General features: G+C 39.4%; 2 protein-coding genes and 1 long non-coding RNA gene across 3 annotated transcripts; 1 reads left to right on the top strand and 2 right to left on the bottom strand.

Annotated features, from left to right (window-relative positions):
• Window positions 1-5,171: 5,171 nt before the first annotated feature.
• On the bottom strand, window positions 5,172-6,171 carry LOC145659115 (uncharacterized). Its single transcript, XR_014125129.1, has 2 exons — window positions 6,074-6,171; window positions 5,172-5,602 (listed from the first exon to the last, which is right to left on the bottom strand). It is a non-coding gene; the product is annotated as an uncharacterized LOC145659115 (long non-coding RNA).
• Window positions 6,172-7,353: 1,182 nt separating this feature from the next.
• Window positions 7,354-9,569, top strand: gpr34l (G protein-coupled receptor 34 like). Its single transcript, XM_027019087.3, has 2 exons — window positions 7,354-7,423; window positions 7,931-9,569. The coding sequence occupies exons 1-2, from the start codon at window positions 7,391-7,393 to the stop codon at window positions 8,987-8,989; spliced, it is 1,092 nt and encodes a 363-aa protein (XP_026874888.2). The 5' UTR covers window positions 7,354-7,390; the 3' UTR covers window positions 8,990-9,569.
• Window positions 9,570-13,494: 3,925 nt separating this feature from the next.
• Window positions 13,495-18,324, bottom strand: LOC113582286 (V-set and immunoglobulin domain-containing protein 1-like). Its single transcript, XM_035526903.2, has 7 exons — window positions 18,285-18,324; window positions 17,714-17,874; window positions 16,477-16,687; window positions 15,045-15,200; window positions 14,716-14,829; window positions 14,264-14,396; window positions 13,495-13,790 (listed from the first exon to the last, which is right to left on the bottom strand). The coding sequence occupies exons 1-7, from the start codon at window positions 18,322-18,324 to the stop codon at window positions 13,733-13,735; spliced, it is 873 nt and encodes a 290-aa protein (XP_035382796.2). The 3' UTR covers window positions 13,495-13,732.
• Window positions 18,325-24,216: the final 5,892 nt, after the last annotated feature.

Raw genomic sequence — 24,216 nt, forward strand, 5'->3', positions numbered from 1 at the left:
ACATGATATGAGAATGACAACTGTTCATCCACAATCGTATCAAAGTGTCTTTCATTTTTAGATGGCGTGAGAATGCAACAGGATGTGTATCAGTTTGACATGTTATGATTTGACAAAAGAAGGACACAAGTGTAAGCTGAGGTTTTCATTAAGAGAAACTAAAACTCAAAAACAGCTATAACACTATCTAAACAAAACTGCAAAATGGAAACTAAAACCAAATAAGAGAAACAACAGTGTGTATCAAAATGTAAATCAGACACAAAGCAAACTTGCATGAAGAACTTGACTAAAATTGCTGACAACAACACTAACATAGCTTCCAGACAACAAACAAAGAACTAACAATCAATATGGAAGAACAAGAGGTATATTTAGGCTCACATAGAGTGAACTGGTGTGAACCACAAGGAGAGAGTATATAATTGACAAGAACTGAGAAGAAGAACTGACAAGGGCGGAAACAGACATCAAAACAAAACTACATGAAGACATTATCATGGGAACCAAAACAGAAATAAACTCAAAATCACATAGCTCTTAGCATCATGTGAAGACTGGTGACAAGGGAAACTGTGACAGTCTCCCTCCTTCAACGCATGGCTCCTGAAGCATGTCCAAATCAGACAAGGTCCCCAGGCCTTGAGGCAGGAGAGGACCACTGATGCAGGTGCTGCGAGAGCAGGAACAGAGATGAGAAAAGTGATGTGTTGAATTTGAGTGTTTTTTTAGCTTTGATCAAGAAAACACTAAATCTTCTTAGTGAAGATTTAGCCCTCATGGCCAGTGAGTTCATTTATTCAGCATTTATTCAGCATAAAACATCTCTAAAGATGATACTAACACAGATGGGCGCACACACGGTGATGGGGATAAAAGGCAAACCAGGGACAGTAAAATAAACCTGGAGGCTGGGTACTGTCATGGGGGAAGAATGTGCAGACAAAAAAGGAGAAAGAGGTGCAGGTCTCCAACTGAACTGTTTAATGAAAGTAATAAAAACGAAACTGAACATAAAATTGCAACAAGTAATGACCAACATACAAACACAACAGGCTTAAATAAGGCATAACATAATTACATAACAGCCTTCAGATGGTGTGGTGAATGAGGTATCAGACACCACCTGAGGGAGCAGTGGCACGAAGGAAAACAAAGGCACATGTAACACAAGGGAAACAAAAACAAAAGCCACATGCAAAGCCACCAGCAAATGGTGTAGGCTCAGCAGGGGGCAATGTCACAGGAATAACAAATGCAGTGATACAACTAACAAAATGGGTGGTTGTGCAAGGAACTGGGAAGCAGACCAAGCGGGAGACGAGGTGGCTAGTTGATTTGGCAACGAGGCAGCTGGTGTGTCTTGAGGCAGGGTGGCAGCCCTGGTCAGGTGGCTTGCGCGTAAGGTGGATTTGAAAACAAACAAGCAAATTTTCAATATTAGCATAGTATTTAAAAAAAATCTTCCCTACTATATTGACTGATAAGTAATTGTTTGGTAACTAATTTTGAACCATGTTGGTGACAAAATTTTGATGTTCCTTAATACATAAGTGAATTCCAAATCAGTATTATACATTCAAGATCTTGGTATATGTCCCACAGCCGAAATAAACTATGACACAGAGTCTATCTTGTCTATCCAGTTTCACTTGTTTAAGACCATAATTTTATTGTCAGTTCTGAAAAAAGTAACTATGGTTCCACTGTTTGGTCATGGAATTATATGAATTATATACAGTTGCATTTTGGCAGACAGTGTGGGTAGACAGTCCAGTATCTTTAATCAGTGGATTTCAGTGTTGGTGTAGATTCTGGCTGAAGAAAGAACATGGATAAAGGAGGCACCTCTGAGGCAGAAGACACTGAAGAATGGGAAACACAAAGCTGTTGCACAATCTTATTAAGAACCTATGTACTGGTGCAAATTGCTAGAGAACACCCAAACATACTGCTTAATGCTGAGGTCTTGGGGGGGTATCTCAATGAAGGAGATGGTTTCCTTGTGAATTGTGCTGTTACCTTGCTCACTGAAATTTCTAATTTTGACCAGCAAGAAGAAATTCAACATCTCATGAACTGCAAGGAGAAGACACACAAGTTTTATTTCTGACTTTGGCTATGAATTTGTTGGAGGATGGCAGCAACTGGGGACATGTGACTGCTTTTCACTACTTTGCATACCTTCTCATTCTCAACGAGGTGACTGGGTGTCATTTTGAAAGAGCAAAGACGGTCATGTTTTGGGCTTCACAGATTATGAGAGATAAAATGCTTCTAAGGCGATGGATAAAACTGGCCATTGATTTATTACTGAGTAAAACTAAATACCTTGCTTTCTTTGCTGCTGGTGTTACCGTGGCGAGGTTTTTCCTGTACTGGACAAAAACTCACTAAATTCTTTGGATTTAAAAATGCTCAGCTTTATTTTCTGGATCTGTTATGATTAAAGGTGCCTGACCTGTCATTAGCCATGTTGCTTATTTTTGCACTGGAACAGAGATAATGCTAGGGCTGCTAGCCCCTGAAAGAATTAGCAACCCACCTGATTGTGACTAGGAATAAATTTAATTGAAGTATCACATGTCTCTTTTTGTGGCCAAGAGGTTAGGTTATTTCTCCTCCTTTGAAGGCGTACAATGCCCAAAGTTTAACTAAAGTCCTGTAACGAGGTTGGTGAACTTTACTGCTATCCAATATCAATACAGACTGGCAAGGTTGCCTACAGAACGGTGCTAGTAGCCTGGTAATGAAGCAGTGTTCTTTTTTATTTGGTGACCAATTGATGCGTGAAATTGAAGTTGTGAACAACAACTGCGGACAGCTGCAAAAGAATGCCTATTGCCCACACAAGAGAGATCAGCACAGCTGAGAACAACATACTGGAAATGTGCTGTAAAATCTGTTTGTCACAGTCATTGAAGGCCACTAATAACATATTGGGTCCTTCAGGGGGTTTCCCATTTCATAGGAGAAAATTTCAACTACTCCCTCTTGTAACTGAGTTTCAAGGGGCAGGGGGACACTTGAATAGAAGGTGTAGGGGTAAAAATAAGAAATGAGAGTGGGCCCACTCTCATTTCTTATGAATGAGGTGCTTAACCAGTCAACAATTTAGGCTGGTTACTTATATCACAATGCCCTAAATTTGCAATGTTGTAAGGTTATTATGCATAATGGTTTTTAGACTTTATTAGGTTATTAGGCAGCTATATATTATTTATTTATTATTTATATTATTTGTTAGATTATATATTATTATTATTATAAGCAATAAAAGTATTATGCCTTTGAGGCTTTGCACTTACACTCACCAGCCACTTCATCAGGTACAGCTGTTCAATTGCACGTTAACACAAATATCCAGTCACCCAATCACATGGCAGCAACTCAAAGCATTTAGGCATGTAGACATGGTCAAGGTGCATGTAGACAAAGTTCAAACTGAGCATCAGCATGGGGATGAAAGGTGATTTAACTGATTTTGAATGTGGCATGGTTGTTGGTGTTAGATGGGCTGGTCTGAGAATTTCAGAAATTGCTGACCTACTGGGATCTCTATGGCTTATAGAGAATGGTCCAAAAAAGAGAAAGTCTCCAGTGAGCCGCAGTTCTCTGTTGATGCCTTGTTGATGACAGAGGTCAGAGGAGAATGACCAGTCTGGTTCAAGCAGCTACAAAGGCAACATTAACTCAAATAAGCACTCGTTACAACTGAGGCATAACTGAGGCATGCAGAGCATCTCGGAACACAGAATTTGGCATAAACAACATGAAAGCATGGATCCATCCTGCCTTATATCAGTGTTTCGGGCGTAATGGTGTGGGGGATATTTTCTTGGCAAACTTTGGGCCCCTTAAAATGAACTGAAGAATGTTTAAACACCATAGCCTCCCTAAGTATTGCTGCTGACCATATCTTTTTAGGACCATAGTGTACCCAATTTTCTAATGGTTACTTCCAGCACCATGTCATAAAGCTTACATCATCAACTAGTTTCTTGAATGTGGCAATAATTTCACTGTACTCAAATGGCCTCCACAGACACCAGATCTCAATCCAATAAAGCACTTTTGTGATGTGGTGTAATAAGAGACTCGCATCATGGATGTGCAGCTGATAAATCTGCAACAACTGCATGATGCTATCATATCAATATGTACCAAAAGGTTTTGAGCACTTTGCTGAATCTAAGCCACAAAGAATGAAGGCAAGAGGGGGTCCAACCCGGTGCTAGCAAGGTGAAAAAGCAGTCGATGAGTGTATTTTACATGGTAGTATACTTAAATGGTATTACCTATAGTTATATGGTATTATGCATTACTTGAGTATTTTTTGAGAGTATTTAGCCCTCTACTTTTGTCTTTACCATTACTGTATACTTTACAGTTCGTTGTCCATTAAAAGCACCTACAATCCCACATAGTGTTGCTCATTTAGCATCACTTCACTTATCAGGAAGAATGGCCAACCAAAATTATAATATAATATTAGTTTTTCTTGATTGTTTACACACTCTAACTCAACTTGGCCTATTAATTCAACTTTACCAAAAGACATCCCCATTTGCCAAAACTATAAGCACCATTCACCTATTGTCACATATGATTCAGATTTGTAGAACCTTTTGTGAAAAACACAGATTCCTTCACATAATACTGGCTGCACCATGTGCTCATTCGGAAAGCAAAGGCATTCAATATTGTTAACCCAAGTCATCACAGCTTAAACCCAATTGCAGTTTTTTGTAGTCAGATGCAGACTGATTAAATGAAGTTTCTCTGCTAACACCACAGAGTCATATACACTTTCCCCACAACCAAAACCCCAATCTCCTTTTATCTGCACAGTCTGCAAATCTGGTGCACTTGTTGTGCAAAACTTGACACACACTTCTGAGCCAAAAGCATAGATGTCAGTGTGAACACATCTCTGTAATTTGTAGAAACACTTTTGTCACTAAACAAAATTCAGTGTCAGTGGGCCACATAGCCATCAATTATGTAAACACAGTTAACTGCAATTACTTACTCTGTTCTCAGTAAAAGTAAGTAAACACAGAATTTAATGCAGAATTCACAGAAGACCACATCATGGAAGAAACTGTATCTTCAGTCAGGAGGAAGAATCATCAGCATGGTGTTGGCAAATAAAGCCATCAGACTCAAAGAAGCATAAACATGTACATTTATAAAAGCTTGACAAGGCAGGATACATCAAACATTACAACAGTAACATCATAAACAAAAACACTGAATCAATTACATAAACCATAAAATAAGTAATTAGTTTAAAAAGCAATGTGAGCAATAAAAACATTCATGACTTTTTGGTTCTGCTTATGGGTACTACATATCCCTGGTGCACACAAAGCATGTAAATAGATGTCGAGACTGCAGGCAGGAGGCCATACAGAACAGATTAACGATTCTTGAGGATGCTTGAATATTCAGGGTGGCCTTGTCCTCCCTTTCACTCAGGAGTGGAAGAGATCGTGATGGGATGCCAATAATCCTGCAGCAGTGTTTTGGAACTCTCTCCAACTCCTCTCAGAGGTTTTTTTTATTAGCCTGCCCCAAACTGGGCTAGCATACTGAAAGACTGAACAAATAAAGGTCAGGTATATTGGTTTTAAAACATTACAGACAAGTTATTTTGGCAACATTAAAATAGTGGATCCTTGGTCTTGTCTTTGAAAGCAAATAATTGATATGGACATCCCAGGATAAATCAGATGATAAATCAGATAAAAAAATTAATTGCACACTGAGAGGACATAAGATGAGTATTAAACAAATATATTGCGTTCCATTTGAAAGGAATTCTGATAATGTGAAAGAAATGTGATATGTTTATGTACAAGTATGTTTCACTTTCCGGTAGAGCCCTCTGCTTTTTCACTGTGTTACAGTATTGTTTACATATTCACTCTGTTACAGTATTGTTTACATATTCTCTGTTACAGTATTCGATACATATTCACTATGTTAATGAATTGTATACATATTCATATTTTATATACATTGTTTAATTACAATTTTTGCAGTTGCTAAGATATAAAAAAACAAATACCTGTGTTTCTTTTGGAAAACTGTCACGGAACGCTCGCCTCTCACGAGTTACATGGTTTGGCTCACCGCATGCATTGGGAGGATCTTGTTTGTTTATTTGTAACCATGCCTGCACACACCTGCACCTGGTTAGTGTTTTGTCTTTGTGTATTTCAGTCTCTGTCATTGTGTGCAGCGCTGTCGGTCATTGCCGTTGTTCAAGTTCATGTTTAAATGCTTGTTCTCATTGTCAATGTTAAACGTATTCGTATTCAAGTTCTACGCTTGTGTTATTTATATGTGAGTGCCATTGTCTTCGTATGTCAATAAATATCTGTCCAAACCGATGGAGTCTGTGCGTCCTGCTCCTCGCCCCGCGGCACTCGGGCCATCACAAAAACATTGCCATGCAAATGACACACCCATTTACCAATTACCCAAACCCCGTTTTCATAGGTAAAACATTTATTACTAATTTGTACATTTAGAAACCAGAGTTTATGAACACTATCCCCATCAACACATACAACTTCTCCAGGAGTTGGAGTAAGCTTGTGGTGACACTGAAGAGGGAACAATGCCAAGGCTGGATATGTCACTCCAGACTTCCCTTGTGTCTAGCCAGAGAGCACATCACCTGTGATATCAACAAGAGCTTGTGGCTGGACCAAAATAGGAGACAAGATGCATCCTAATTTTTAATGTCAGAATTACAACCCTATTTCATCCTTTTTTGCTCTTTGTGATCTATGTATTACAGTATATATAGCATATGTGTTGCAGTACTGTTCATTTAAAAAAAATAAACATTCAAACTTGTATTTGTTTATTTTGTGTATATGTACTGAATATGCATACATAACCTGTATATTTGTGAATATACATGTAAATATGAGTATATTGAGAGACTTTTACAGCAGACTTCTGTGACCTTAACACTAAAAACACACAAAACACAGGCTAGTATTGCTTTCTGTTTATCACATCAGTGTGCAATTGTTGTGTAGATCGAACTATTCATTTGGTATTTGTGTGTAAAGTTTTGATGCAAAAATACCATCTTGACAGGAGAAAGAGTTTTGGATAAAATATTTTGGATGAATGCAAAAATAATTTTGCAAAATTATTACAGGAAAAACAGTGTATGCTGAATTTGGGGTACAATAAATGGCACATTTTGAGTAACTCCCTCAAAGTAAGCTGTGACACTTGACACAGTGCTATTTTTAACAATACAGTTAACATTTCCCTGAACCGATCACTTGGCTGCAAACCAGCCCCCAGTGCAGACGTCACCAGGAACTTCCCTCACAAGTGCGGATGCATAAGTAGTGCTTGCATGCGAGGCGGACAAAAAAGGACTGTCACACAGGTAAGAGCTTGTGCTTACTACTTGTACTTATTACTTAGTTAAAGCTGTTAATAGTGTCAGATATCTTCAACAAATAGATTTATAGTGATTCAAAGTTTTGATGTGGTAGAGTTGATGTTATTTTCTTTATCCACAGTTCTGGGTTTAATCTACATAGTTTTGAATGGGAAAAAAAGTCTGGCGAATGTTCTCTCTTGTCATCCTCTGAGGAAATTAGACCATATAATGTCTATGCTGAAAAATATTCATAAGAGTAATCCTATAACTTTTTGGTAATCTTTTAGCATTTTTTTTTTAATGATATTATTTTACTCTTGTTTCTAAATAGTCTCAAAGGGGCTTGAACCTGTGTAAACCTTTTTAATAGGTTAAAAATTACTGCAGTTGGAGATATTTACTTGAGAAAGAACCTTCACATGTTCCACCTACTTTAAGTGATAAGGATATTAAAACTCCAGTCAGTTCATATGACTGAAGGTTCATATATTCCCTGTAATTTTACTGCAGGATCTGTATACGTGGTACGACTGTGGAAAGAAAAGAACCACTGAAAAGTTTGGCCTGTGCTCTATTGACACAATGTCCCTGGGGTACAACGTCAGTGACAACAGCAGTGTTTGTGAGATCCGGGACAATTCCCTGTCACCACTCCTGCCTGTCGGTTACTCCATCATCTGCTGTATCGGACTCCTCAACAACAGCATCAGCATTTTTCTCTTGTTCTTGCAGCGCAATGCCAACACTTCCATGGCGGTGTACATGCGGCACCTTTCGCTGGCTGACATGCTCTTGGTTCTTTGCTTGCCGCTGAGGGTTCACTACCACAACAGGCAGGGTCCCTTCATTGTGTGTCGAGTGGTGGGCATCCTCTTCTACATAAACATGTATGCCAGCATTTCCTTCCTCAGCCTGATCAGCCTGGACCGCTATCTCAAGATCACCAAGCCAGTGTGGGTCTTCCGTGTCCAGAAGGTCTGCTGGAGCCGGAGAGCCAGCTATGCCATCTGGTCTATCCTTTTCTTAGTAACCTGCCTGTTCTTCATGAGCAGCAGATGGGAAAACCCATGCAATCGAATTTGCTTTCATTTCCACGACCAGGGGCAGCTAACGGGTGGCATCAACCTCATGGTAGTCGCCCTCTTCGGTGGTCTGTTTTTGCTCTTTGTCATCTTCTATGTGAAGATTGCGCTGAAGCTCAGGACTGTTCAGATGGGGAAGGGCAACTCCAACAACCAGGATGACAGGAAGATGATCATCTTGAAGACTTTCCTGGTGCCGGGCATATTCACCCTGTGCTTCCTGCCTTATCATCTAGTGCGAGTACCATACGTACTGGCTCAGATGAAAAGCATTGCAAGGCTGGAGAGCAAGCAGCAGCTACACACCTGGAACGAGATCACACTGCTTCTGTCCACCCTCAACAGCTGCCTGGACCCCATTATTTACTACTTTCTCTCCAGTGTGTACAGGAAGACCCTCCTGTGTGCCATGAACGGCAAGTTTAAAAACATGTATGACTTGAACAGGAGAAGGATCAGCATCAACCGCTCCATTACAGAAATCTAGCTCAAGGAATTAACAAACCACTCCAAGTCGACAGATGATAAGAATTTCATGAAACGTGAGAAGCGCAAACTATAACGTATTCTGAATTTTATTCATTATGTCTAGCTATTTTAATGTGTATACACTCTGTGGACTTGGGTGCTTTGTATTTACCATTCTTTGATTCATTTTAGACTTGTCAGTGACTTGGTTCACAGGTTGTAGAGTATATTACTCAGTTAGAAAACAAATAGCCTTTGCCAGCAACCTGAAAAGGTTGTGATATTTTTATGTTATGATTAACTGAGTTTTCACCAGTGTGCCATTATGGTGACTTTAACATGCTTTTGTGGTAAGTTATGCGTTCTTCTTCATAATTCATCAGGTTATAGGTTGTTAGCCATGAACTGTGATGAAAGCATTCTGGATGATTCATGTTTAATGTTGAATGTGCAACAGGGTAGGGAATATCCCTACTCAGCAAAGCAATCTTTATTTTCATGTGTGTAAGATGTCATCAAATGCTGTAATATTTGTAAATAATTGAATAATTTAGGAAAATTGTAACATATATAAAAATAAAAAAACAGAATCAAACAAATATTAGTTTTCATTTGTTTTGTGAACATTCACATGATAATATTTTCCTGTATTTTTCCAGTTAAGTAGATTTAAAGCAGACTTGTTTTCGTAAGCCTGTACAAGGAAGTTCAGAAAAATGTATGTAACTTTTTTTTTACATATGCACTTGCATGCGGTTTTTGAAGAACCTCAGCTAGAGAGTTTAACATGTTTTATAGATAAATGTTTAAAAGGTTGTGTGGCATGAAATTAGGTATTAGAAATTTTTAAAGAGCCTCACAACTATTACCAAAGGGTAATTCCAGAAAGCAAGGTGAGCAACTTTTCAGTGGATTACTATCAGTGCATCCTCGAATGGCATGATTGTTAAGTTGTAATGGAAAAAAAGTCAAAGGATATGAATTTTTCTCTATTATTGTTCTCCAAACAAAGCTGTCATGCCTGGGTTATGATTTTGGATTACCATAGTTCTGTGTAGGGCTGTTACAGATCCACACATTTTTCTGTGGAGGGACTTACTAGAGTGCTCCAGAATGGCTCTAGTTTGACATTTACCAAATGTTTGACAATTGCAGAATGTAATTATTCAGATGTTAATTTAATCTGAATTCTCCTTTGGCATTTCTCCTTCAGACGATAAATAACAAAATAAAATATGTTAAATTATATTCAGTTACTTAAAAATTGGGTAGCCTATATTAGGTATGTTTTACCAAAAAACATGTGTTTTTTAAACCAGATATACTCATCTTCCATAATTACAATTAACTGCATAATACTTACTAATAATACGAATGTCGTTCTTTTTATGCTGTTAGTGTCTTTTATACTGCCTGCTTGTGCACCCTTGCTTGGCTCCTTCTGGTTTTGTCTTGATATTTGCAAGCCTTAGATTTGAAAAGAAAGCTTCGTGCTGGGTTTGATTGTATCACTTATCTGATTTTCACATGAGTCATCGGAAGGATGTAAAGAGCGCGAAGTGGTTTGACCTAAAAGACGAGAAGAGTGTTCTGTCAACTCAGATCTCTCTCGTTCTCTCACACACATATATATGTACTTGCACATGTATGGGCACTCTCTCTCTCTCTCTCTCTCTCTCTCTCTCTCTCTCTCTCTCTCTCTCTCTCGCCATTTTACTAAGTAGTAACCAGCGTTTTTTCTACTTTGAACTACTGGCACATCAGCATGGACACGTTTATACAACCAAAAAAGCAAGGGTAGTGTCTAATCTTGCTCAACATGCGTGTTTACTGAAACACCAGTAAACTCATATTCCAGCAGATATAGCGACTGACAGCCTAAAATAGAAGTTGTTCAACACGAAAAACATAATTTTCCATACTTCATAGTTTTCATAGCGTCATTGTTCAAACAAACTAACCAGCCAGCCAACAAACTTCTGATATCTGCAGGGTTTTATTCAACTCCTCCACTATATTGTTTGATGGTTAAAGGCCTGGTAAATAATTTTGAACTATTTTGGTGACTAATTGGAATGGTTCCTTAATGTTTAAGTGCTTACTAACTTAGTAATAAATAATGAAGTGTTACCAATTCAATTTGAAATAATTACTTATTTTGCACAAGAATTCATAATGCTAACAAAAGTATAACAAGTCGGCATGGACGGAGTGAGGCGTGAGTGAGGGAATGGAGTGTCTTTATCCTCCATTGCAATTATCCTTCATAGCACTGCGGCGAGCAGAAAAAAAGGAAAAAAGTTAGTAGCACTGGCAGTAGAGCAGTAGGGCAGTAGGGCAGTAGGGCAGTGGCAGCTCAGTGGTTAAGGTACTTGATTTGTAATTGGAAGGTTACCAAGTTGCCACTATTGGGCCTCTGAGCAAGACCCTTAACCCGCAATTGCTCAAAGTTGTACTCAGTCATAATTGTAAGTCGCTTTAGATAAAAGCATCAGCTGAATGCCATTAAATGTAAATGTAAAACAAAACAAAAACAGTAGAGTCAGAGCGATACAGCAGAGTAGCGGTATCACTTGGACCGCCTGTTGCATGCAGGAACAAGAAGCAATGCAGACCATTGGACAATTTGTTCATGTGGGCTGGTGATTGGGAGGTGTGTGTGTGTGTGTGAGACAGTGACAGTCCCTCAGGTGGAGTACCCTATCTTGTGGGATATTTTGGGATTATGCTCAGTTTGAGATGTTCTAATGTAGGATTGGAAATGTTGAAAGCTGGAGTCTTGTCCTGGTGGTGACACTGAAGAAACAAAAAAAACCCAGGTTAAGGTCTTATTACAGTGAGCTGGGACCCAAATTAACTGATTAAATCAGGGATTCTTGAATCAGTAGTCCTTCAGTGAGGACTTCACCTTTGAATCAAATAAAAGAGAACCTAATAAATCTTCAAATTCTTGATTGATAATGTATAGATAATAAATATTCATAAATGCCATTGAGCGCAGGGCTCATACACATTAGATGTCATCTTTGGGCAAACCCATTGAAGTGTTGCAATGGGAGTCGGATAACTTATTTTTTTAGAAATATATCCATCACATTTTATATTTATTTCACCAGGGAGGGGCTGGTAGTAGAGGTGTTCATCTAATTGCCATAATATCTCTCCATCTCATTGTTTAGAACTTACAGAATATTCAATGCTCATAATACCTTTACAGTATGGACAATTTGCTGAAGTGGATCCTTTTTAAGCAAGCTCTATATGGCCCACCTAAAAGTGCATACAAAAATAAATAAACAAATCCTACACTAACTTTACCTTTGATACCACATAGTATTCAGATTTGTTATACATATTTTTACTTATCATGTAAAGGGAGATTTGTGCCATACCCACTGAGGAGGTTTTATCAGAGAAAAAATGAAAGCCGTGCCCTGCAGACAAACCGATGTGACCGCAGTGTATCTCTGGTGCCCCCTCCTGGTAACCTTGCTCAGCACAACTAAAAATGGAGATTGCTGGAATCGAAAGCCAGTATCTGAAATACCTTCATTAATTTTGACACTCAAAAACCTCCATGGATACCTTTCCTGTGGTGGAATATTACTAACTGAAAAAACACACAAAATAATACAAAGGCAGTTAACCAAACATTCCTCGTGGATCTTTGCTTCTTCCTGTTTATCAGATATGATAGCACCTCTTCTGACTCCCTGTTCCCTCCAAAATTCAAAACAAGGCAAGAGTTAAATGCAGCCTAGCTGCAAACATAACACATACATCACAAGAGGTTTCCTGTCCTCGCCAGCTCCTTGAGCACAATGGAGGCCACTGGCATTCTTGCCTTCCACTAAAAAAAAAACCCCACCTGCAACGAAGATATTGGCTCATTCTTTAGAGGCAGATTGTGTTACCAAGCAACCACATTCATTGTCATATCCTTTTGCCACCTGTTACCAATTCATTTCGAACAGCAATGAAACAGAAGCTGCTTAATGAAGGTGGGGCACAGAACCTCTGAGGGAGCTAGCGCATGGTGATGTGGACACATCTCTCAAGTTGGTCCACTGTACCTGTACCCAGGCCTTATCGGCTTTTCCAGCAATTTCTCTCTTAAGTGGCTTTGTTTGTGTATGTGTGTGTGGAGGTGGGAGTTAATGTATGTCATGACTGGCCCTTCTCCTCTTTCCCACTCTAAATAGAGTCTGTCAGTCTGAACTGAAGTACAATGATTTTTTTTTTCCAAAGTCATATTAAGATTCCAGTACAATGCAGGCTCTTTGTTGAGGATCTGTTCTGGATTTTAATTCACAAGAGCCAAGCTGCATGAAAGACAACAATATAAAAAACAGATTTTTTCCCTCAATTACATTTTTTTTTCTTGCATTTTTTCACACATTTTTGGCATACATGCATATCACTATGTAACATTTTGGCATAAAAAATGGATTTTTGCTGTTGTTGAATACAAACTGAAAATGATAATTGGGGAATTTATTCAAGTATCATGTTTAGTGCGCTTTGTATTAAACCCACACATCAGCTAACAACTGTATGGCCAAAAGGCAGCAACATTTTAATTTTTACCACCAAGATTTTTTCTTTATAAATATCCAAGCTTAGTTACATTATTGTCAGAAATGCATAGTTATAATTTGCGATCAATACATTTACAGTAAGAATAGTTGAAGGTACCCATAATTTATCATATGCATTTATAATATAGTTGGTCTGAGGGGTAGAGTTTAGGCTAGCATGTTTCTCATGCCTGGAGCTCCTTCATTTCTTGTGGGGGCACTGCCTTGTAGTTCGCTGCGGTCCTGATCAAAAGAAAACATATTCAACATAAGGATTGTCTCAGTCGCTTGTCTGATGCAACTGCCATAATAATACTGCTCTTCAAACAACCATAATACAGCAGGTAGATGCTGTGGTTATGGACTGTACTGAAGTACTGGTACTTATGATACTTATTTTGATCCTACAATAAAAATGTTTTTTTTTTTAAAAACAAAACAAAACAATGAATGGTATGGGGAAATGGAGATGGCATTATATGTTGTAGTTATAATGGTGTGAAATAGGAAGTACATCTCCACCCTCTTCTCTATCCAGTCCAACTTGCATTCTTCCTGGTACACTAAACTATATTCCTATGCATTCCCAGACATCAGTGCATCTATATTGTTTATGTTTTCACTTAGGGGTATTTAATTAGCACATTTGATGTAGAGAATAACTCAAGAGCTTGATTGTTGGTCTGAAATGGGAGACTTATGGAGGTGAGACTCACTCTGCATTAGACTTGGTTGCCTCGTGTTTTCTTTTCTTCAGGTGATGACTGATGCTCCATGCCAGCAGTGCAACAAAGGCGGCGGCGAGCAGAGCGCCGATCACCGCGCCCACGATCGTCGCCTCGTGCATCTCTGGGCAACCACACATCTGGTCATCTCACTAAACCACTGGTCATCTCATTAAATCTAAGGGCTCACTCTTCCCCCGTCAGGAACATGAACATGGGGCAGAAATATTGGGAATGCTTGTGCTATACTGGGATTATGATGTGATTCAGCTCATTTAAACGGAGTATGTTTAAAACATGTGAAGGCAATGGATTATAATTCAGTTCAGTAAAACAAAGAGGATTATGCAGAATATCAAAGTGTGAACAGCTGCATGTGTATAAACACATACACACACACACACACACACACCCACATGCACACACCCAGAACTGGAAACTACCTGAGTTTAGAGTAATGGTGCAAGTAGAGAAGCCGACGGTATTAGATGCATTGCACTGATACTTTCCAAACTGAAACTGAGAGATGTTTCTGAAGGACAGCACACCAGTCTCATCTAGTACAAAGCAAAAGAACAAAGAAAGCAAAAGTTCAGAAAAAAGAAAACATTATTTTAATCTGTGATTCCAATAAATGGTTTCAAATAAGTATTTTTTGTAATTAATGTGCTAGCATTAGCACATGTACACACACACACACACACACACACACACACACACACACACACACACACACACACACACACACACATACACACAGAGATACACTCACCTGCACTGATTAACATGTTTCCAGTTGTCCCCTTGTCAGTCCTGGTCCAGGTGTACATGGGAGGTGGGTTGCCTTTCTTGGAATGGCAGGTCAGCGTGACCAAGTGACCTGTCGCCACATCTCCATGGACAGCACAGAATGGGTATGATGGTTTCTCTTCAAAAACATACAAGGGCAGGCCATTTCTCAGTACTCTATGACCTATGGTACTAATCCGACTGTAAGCGATTTTCAAAAGACATGACTGGTTTTACATGCTTTCTGAGAATCTGCAAGGAAACTTTTACAAGAGCATAATGCTTAAAGAATTGAAATAGAGTGTAGTACAATAGTCATTTTGGGTCGGTGACGGAAAAGCATATGCATTCTCCATTACTGTTACAATATCAGAGATGCTATTTTGCTTTCATCATTCCAAATGACGATTTTATAATTATGCCATAATTGGTCTGAAATTACAGGAAGGAAATATCCCTGACCTACAGAAAGCACACAGCACACTGTAAGATTCCCTCCTCCCAGCAGTCCTGACACACACTGACAATTAGGAGACTGTTCAGCAGTAGTTCCCATGGAAACCAACATGGTTACCAGGGACAACAAGGTTGTCCTAGAAACATGGTAGAGGAGTGGAAGTAGTGCATGGTAGTTAATCCACTCCTCAGGCCTTGTTACAAGCTAACTTATCAGAACTGTTTACTATCTGGATCAATGTGCATAGAACATGGTTCAAAAGAGGATGTCCATAGTGAAACTGCAGTTAAAATATTTTTTTCTTGTTTGTGGTCATTAGAGGTCAGTGTGAATGACTTGATCATACAGCACAATTGCTACAATTTCAAATAACGACCTGGGTGGCATTTGAAGCATCTGAAACATCAAACATTCACACATAATTAGAGTTTCCATAATTCTTAGCAAACATTTATATCTGTAATGCCCACAGGGAGTGCTTCCAGTGGTGCATGCGGAGCTCAGCCATTGCAACACACATCAAAACTGTCATTGTGCCAAAGCTTGATCAGAAGGAACCTTTCTGGTAAAAATGAATAGGGAGTACAATAACTATATAGATAAACAATTAATAGGACTGCTTTTATACAGTGATCACCTGGCATTATAATCACATAATAACTAATGCAGCTGTCAACCACATCATATATATACATATACAATGAACATATACATACATATGTTATGTATATGTTCATTGTATATGTATATTGTATATATACACAATGCAGTCTGCATTGTATATATACACAATACAGTCTTTTTCCTTCATGCACAGATCCTCTACCGAAGGCCTGGAAGCTTCAGGGACTTGAGTTCCCAGCACTGCACTGAAACTGCTCCAATATATATATTGTTTCAGTTGATGTAGGAGAAGTTTCAGTTGATGTAGGTCTGAAGAAAGGCATGAAACATTTACCAAAAACATGAACGATGACTGTAGCCGTGGCGATTCCGCTGATATCAGGCAAGTTGTGGACCTCGCACATGTAGGTCCCAGCATCGACAATGCGCATGTCACTGATGGAGATGCTGGCATTCATGGTGGTGTTCAGAGGGGAATAAAGAACTTTCAGCCTGTCCTTGAACCTCTGGCCAATCACTTCAGCTCCACTCTGGTAGTAGTACACCTAAAATGAAATTATGAAAGAATAAACCATATCTAGGAAGTATGTAAAATGTTTTCAATTATACGGATCTTGAATGCTGCCTGTAGACACTCCCTGAAATTCAAATCTCTCTTTAATTATCCAAGAATAAACAATTACACTTTAATATTTTCAAATATCTACATTGCAGTGTGGGCACATAGAGCAATTTTAGTAGCATTAAACCCTACTCTTACATTATATAGAAACTGCAGATGTTGTATTGCAAGAAATCAGTTTCATAAGAGTGTCCTTTTGTCTGGGACTTTCCTGTCCTATACAGGTGATCTCAGCCATCTGCGCTTAGACAAATCCCAAATGGTACACTCTGGAACTGCAGCTGTCTGGCACACCTTCCTAGGTAGCACCAGAATACCGCTTTGTACCTAGGATCAGATCTAAATGTTGTGTATCACTGTATTGCACATTCTGGACTATTTAGAAACACAAAAGACTCAAAATGTAGTACTACAATCCATCCATGGATTATATATGTATGTGTGTGTGTGCACGTGCATGTGTGTAGATGTTTATGTTTCTAACTTCTGTTTCTAATTTCTGTTGCTGCACAGAAGTTCTGTTGAACAAACTCCTTTGTTTCTGTAAAAGGGTGTGTCTACACCACATTTACATACACACACTTCCTGAAGGGTCAGACTTGACCAAAAGATTGTGTTGGTGCCAACACAAATTTTTGAACTCTATTACAAACAGGTTAAAACAAAACAAAAATTGCCAGTCCAACACATCTACAGTGACCATATCTGACTACTTGAAACATTTACAGTAGATTTTATGAATAGCAGTGAATCAAAATGACATTACAAATCACTATAGTGGGATTTACACTATACAAATCATTATAGACTAATCAGACTTTTATATTCATCCCCAGGAGACATGTCACATTAACAGAGACTCTGAATCAAAAACTGCTTCTGTGGGAAGTGCTGGGGCGCATGCTGAATCATGCTTCTAGAGAGGACGTACCTGTTCTGGAGGACCTACCTGTTCTGGAGTTGGGGAGGTCTTGGGATAGAAGGTCCAGGCAACTGTAAGCTGTTGCGTCGGTTCATTGGTGGAGAAATTACACCGAAGCTCCGCAGTGTCATAAATGCTCACGTTGACGACTTTTTGTGGTGATGTTACCATGATCGACAGAGTGCAGCCTGCAAATTACAGATCTGCTTTGTCTGGACAAGTTGGCAACCAGCATTCTTGCTGATGAATCATGTCTAAAATTTAGGCAGCTGCTATAGAATTATAGGAGACTATCCGTTTTACTCAGGGACTCAGTAGGGAGGAAGTCCAAGCAGAGTGCAAAGGCGCTGGTCAGAAATCTGGTGCCAGTATTCACAGTAATCCTGAACCAGACTCTATAATGCGACTCATTTACTTTTAGCTACTAAAACTCTTCTATTTACCACAAATGCAAATATATTGCATCAGTTATGAATACATGATATTTTATCCAATAACATTTTAACATGTTCATAGAGAATTCAAATATTTTATAAGGCTATTACAACATTCCCTGCGCTAAAGGTTTTTCCATAACATCCAATGAGAAGTTACTTACCTATGAGACTCAACACAGCGATAAGTCTGAACAGTGACATGATTTAAAATAGCATTAGATGTTTTAAAAATGAAGGAAACACGATGCCAGATAACAAGTTCTTGCTGTGAACTCACAGTAACAGGGATTTCTTAAACCATGCTTATCTTTCCAAACCCTAATGGTCAACACCCTCAGAAACTCCAGTTGCAAACTGACACGTGACATCAAACTGACATTGCTTCTGCTGTGGTTTGATTTCACAGTGCTCATACACACAAGACTGACCCATTTCTGCTCCACTGTAATGGCATCCCTTTGATAATCAGGAATCAACTGATCTGTAATAAAAAAATGCAGCCTTTAATTATTTTAATGGCTATTAATTAAAGTAACAGACAAGCAAGTACATAGGCACGGCAAGAAGAACAATTCATTTTTCTAAATCACTGGCGACCATGAGGAGTGTCACCATTTTGAGTGAAGAACAATGAAGTGAGATCTACAGCGACAACACAAGCATCAAAACTACATTGTTGTGGAGCAGAAGAAGGTTGCTTCATTGAACAAATGCAGGTTCCTTTCGCCTAATGCTTATTGTTGGAGAAACATTTGAAGCAGGCAGAATGAATCTTCAGAGCCTTTATGGTGTCAACAAGCTCTGCGGTGGTGGTGGGATGGCATGGGAAATGCTTTAGGGCCCAGATATCTAACGATCAAATTGTTAGTATATCTGAACATCTCTGCGGACTATAGTTATGACACAGCATCCAAGCACGATGCATCCAGCTTCATCCAGAATCCATGCACAGACCAACTTATGCTGTTCTGGATGGACGGGGAGGTTCTAGTTGATACTAGAATTCAGCTCAGGCTGTGCAGCCATTTGAGCTATAACAGTTCCAGATGTGGTCTGGTTCACAGTCACACTTTATTTCTCTGCTTTACTTCCTAAACTGAGACCTTTAATCATCTATTCAAAGTAAAAGTACTCATTCAGAAATCCAGAACAGATGAAATGTCATGTGATATTATGGGTATATGAAATCTCTTTGAAATTTAGCATCATGCAAAGAGTGAGCAACAGATTGAGGAGTTGGACAAGGTCTTAAGTTATTATTATTATTATTATTATTATTATTATTATTATTATTATTATTATTAATAGTTAGCCTAATGATTCCACCTATAAAATGTCTAGAATTCTGGGTTAATCAAAAGAAAATGCCCAGATGTTTAAGAAAAAGAACAAGGGGCGCAAATATGTATTTCAGTTTTGAATACAGAAGTAGATATGGCAGAAAGGTTTATTGCATTACTGAGAAATAGAAACCTCTTATCTAATTGTATAAAGGCTCACACCCAAATACTGTGATGCTGGTATATTTGTGTAGCCAGGTCTGACTAAATACATGAGTTAATGGTTAACGCGGGCGACTGAATTGGAGTCATTTTACCCGTAGATGTAACCATTTGGCCAGTGGTTTCTTGCTATTGAAAACTAAAATGTTACGTCTGAGGCCATGTTCACTAGGTACAGATTTTTAATCTTTTGTGAAAGTGACAAGGTACTCAGTCAAGAAGCAACGCCTTACTTTGCATAGGAAGGGGGCTAAACTGTTTTAAGTGTTCTAAAGTTGTGATGCAGCCCTGTAAACCAGTATGAGTGTGATGTGCCATAGAAAAGATTTCTTTTACTGTTTGAGGAGGGGGAGGGTTTGAATTTATTTCATTATGAAACCAGTCCTGTTGTAATAGCAAGAGGGTTAACCCAGACACAGGAACAGCAGGACCAATGCCTATTGAAGATGCTACTTACAGGTGCGATTGACTAGTCATCAGGGGCACAAATATGAGAGTGCTTCATCAACTGTATGAATTTATAAAGAATAGAACAGGAATTCTATAAGCAAAAGAAATACATTTGTACACCTATTTTGCTATCATAATGCACTGATGGTGTGTATAACAGACAATGCCAAGTATAACCTAGGAGGCCTTATCATGGTACAAATAGTTTTCACTAGTGAGACTAAGGGCTCTGTGAGGATGTTGGAGCTGAATGATTTCATGTCAGTGCATTCTAGAATCCAGGCATGTCATCTAAAGGAGTGGACATTTCTGTCACAGTTCCTAAACTCAGGGTTGCCATGGAAATGCTCTCCACTGTTCCACTGTTATCCTTAGAGAACTTCAAAACACAAAGAACGCTTTCAGAGATATTCTTCTGAGGCTGATCAACAATAAAAAGCTTGCTAAATAATTTTCAATTTATTCCTGAGGAAGGTTGAAAACAAACATTTTGAAAATGGTAAGAGGTTAATGTATAAAAAACAATAATTTTTGTGAAATTAGATATTTATCAAAACAGCCTGAAAACATTTTTTTCTTCTTTCTAGGATGGGATTGATTTTCCTAGATTTCACAAACTCCATAAAAGGCTTCTCTTTGATTTTAAGAAACCTGGACAGGTATTCCAGCAGAACAGATGAGGCTGGACCGAGGACCTAGCCTTGTCCCAGCCTGCTCATGGCAACATGGCACCGTCTAGGTCTGGAGTGTCCTGTCCCCACTGCCACCACTGCCGCAGGCATCATAGGAGATACCTGAGGAGGCAGCTCCATCTGTGTGAGAAGCAGAGAGATCGATTGGCGCACCTCTGACAGCTCAGATCCCCCAAGTCTTGCCAGGTGAACAACCTCAGAGATCCATGTAGTATAAGAACAGATTAATAAAAAGAAGTTAGGTCCATGAATGTGAACTCCAAAAAGCCCAGAATTAAACCACTCCAGAAAATGCCTAATGCCACGATACTATACACAGGCACAAATATAGCAGCTCAGGCCTGACTATTGCTAGAGGGTCTTAGCAACTTTAACTCTGTCTTGTTGCTTTTCAGGGAAGGGACACATAAGAAAGCTCATGCTACAAAATGTAAAGGGTGGCTCTGTTTGCCCACGGCCCATGTGGGAAGTGATCAGACCAAGCTGCAATGGCTCCCCTACCCCTCTCCAGCTGGTGTTTAGGATGATCCCGGCTACTGCTCCTGTAGCAGAAGCCCACCAGGAAGTAACTGAAACTGGGAATGGTGCAGAGGGTGACGTGGCTGCTGCGCCTTCTATAGGCTGTCGGCAGCGATGTGCCGAGGCCCCAGTGACTTCCTGTCTCTCTCCCCCCCCCCCCAAGAGAGCCACAAGACGAGAGACCAGTTGTTTTTCTAATTAAAGTCGAATAGAATAACCAGTGGTTATAATAAATATGTTTCATATCCGCAAAAACGTCTTGGCGTCCTCGTAATCAACTAAGTGTAAGGAAATTTGCCCGTAAGTCTTGTGAGAATATCATCTGCCAGTACATTTACCAGGGTCACATATAACTTGCTTCTCCTTCATTGACTTTTATGGCCTCTTCAAATGATTTTGGTCAGCCACTGTCAATGTTTAGGAAAATTATATACTTTTCCTCATATGCCTTCAGAAAAATTAAGATTTTACAGCTACCCTTATAGTCCATTAAATAATAGGGACAGTAAATTACCTAATGAGATGAAAACACATTTGCTCCATTCACATGAAAAACATATGCTAATAGATTCGAAGGGTTATTATTGTTTATTTTAACCCAGGCACCCCTATGAAAGAAATGTAAAAAAATTAGCTTCAACCTTTGTGCCAGCAGAGGGCACTGTTGTTTAAAGGAAGTCAACCGGCCCTAATGTTCCGGAGTCACCGGGCACTGGAAGTCGAGTCATGACAACAAAGGCAAGCTTGCGTCTCAGTCGACGACATGTTTCACGTCTCCCTTCCTCCTGGGAAGCTATGCCAGACATCAGACGTGATTACACTCCCTCCCATTCTCTCCTCTTCTGTCACAGTGGGGGCCCCACAGGTGTGCGTCCCACACCCTGACACGAGGCTCAAAATCGCAGCACATGAGCTGGACATTCCTGTTTGCACCTGGTTTGGTAGCCACATTGGACAAGAGGAAACAAGGCACCATCAAGGGAAGGAACCACCCAGTTTCAATAAAAACGGCTGTAGTCAGGGGCAGTGTGTGTTTGTTTGAAACAAAGAGCAAATTGAAAGAGAATTACTTGGGTATGAGAGCCAATCCTTAATGTCATTTGGGAACAAAATGTTTAATTTTTAGCGTTTGGCAGGCGTTTTCGGAAGGTCAGTGCGTATTGTATGATAGACTGAAAAGGAAAGAATGGATGTAGCAGAGAGAAAGATCGAGAGTAATAGAGTGAGGGAGAAATGGATTCACTAGTGCAGCAGTGGTCATATGGTATGAATAAAAGGACGCTCAGGTCTTAATATTTTATCAGACGCATTGCTTTTCTGCTCACTTCATTCCTGAGAGAGAGAGAGAGAGAGAGAGAGAGAGAGAGAGAGAGAGAGAGAGAGAGAGAGAGAGAGAGAGAGAGAGAGAGAGAGAGAGTGGGGCGGGGGTTGAAGAGGACACTAGGGAATTGACTGCAACAGAACAGAATGCCAATAGTCCCCTGCTGAACATCTCAAAATGGAGGCTTGTCATGTTATGATGGTGGGGTAGTCAGACACATCCTAAATTCTGTGTGCAATTTTCACTTAAGGAGGTCACATTAGCAGTGACTGTTATGCAGTGTGTCAAAATATTATACATTCCATACAGAAATATAGCATACATGGTAGAATCTAAGCGCTGAATTAGCTCTTGCAGGTTTGCAGAGAATTAACTTGGTCTCAGCAGGACTAGCCCTTCACAGAATACTCAGAATATGCCATCACAGAATACTCAAAACACTGGTGCTGTTATGCCTCTAAATATTAACAGGCAGACATGTTGTAGACCTGCCTGACCACACTTAAGGCAGACATGTCATAGACCGGCCTTACCACAAATAAGGCAGACATGAAGACCTGCTTTACCACACATAAGGCAGACTTGTAGATCTGCCTTAAAACACATAAAGCAAACATGTTGTAGATCATCACTGACATGCTGACTGGAAATATTTAGACTTCACATACAATGCTCTTGGTGGTCATGCGGAGACATTTCAAGCTTCCTGCATGATACCTCACTATACCCGTAGACCATCTGTGATTTTGATTTCTGCAACACAAAGTCCCCTTCTCCTTATTAAGCCCCATTATAAACAACATTGTGTTGGCTGTTATTTAGTTTTTGTTGTGTTAAATTTACATGGATCCCCTATTAATTCACCCCAAAACTGCCCAAACTCAGCTCAAAACAGCATTAAAGGACCTTTGGAAGCCTTGAAAATGTCTGGCCACTCACAAGACATTTCATTCCCTTGAGCAGTCTTCCAAGTCTATTTATAGCTTGAAAGACCATCACAGATCTGTCTACGAGACATCTGACTGCCTGCTTGGCTTTTATCAAGTACTACTCTGAAGACTTTTTTACTATAGCGCAAAGCTACATTATTCTGACTTGGAGAAAAAAAGTGTATCAAGACATAAATGTGCTATAACTGATTAAAATGTGAGGTGAAGAAAACCCACAGATATGTAATCCAATGTTATGGAGAACCTGCAGAACAAAATATGAGCTTCAAGGTGAAATACACAAGCAAAGGAAAGCTTTTATAGAGCATCATGAGTGACCCCATAAAAATCCGAGCTTTTACCCACTTTTTCTAGGTAAAACTTCTTGAAAATCAAATTTTCAGTCTGTAAATTTGATACACTAATATTTTATGACTTTGTCATGTGAAAGCCTGGAAACTAAAAATTCAAGTAGACTTTCAGAATCACAATGGGCCTCATCTTTGGTGCCATTCTTCAGGAAGAGAGAAACCCGAGATATGGATCACATGGATATTAAAGACACGGAAAAGCTTACATTACTTTTTCCTCCTTCGTTTTAGAACCAGCCTCCCACTCCACCATTCACCCCCTCCACAGAACAGCCATCAATTTCTGGACCCATGTTAATGCACCCTTTC

This window comes from Electrophorus electricus, chromosome 8 (genome assembly GCF_041902795.1).
Source record: "Electrophorus electricus isolate QZ-2024a chromosome 8, ASM4190279v1, whole genome shotgun sequence".
In the NCBI taxonomy this organism is placed as follows: domain Eukaryota; kingdom Metazoa; phylum Chordata; class Actinopteri; order Gymnotiformes; family Gymnotidae; genus Electrophorus; species Electrophorus electricus.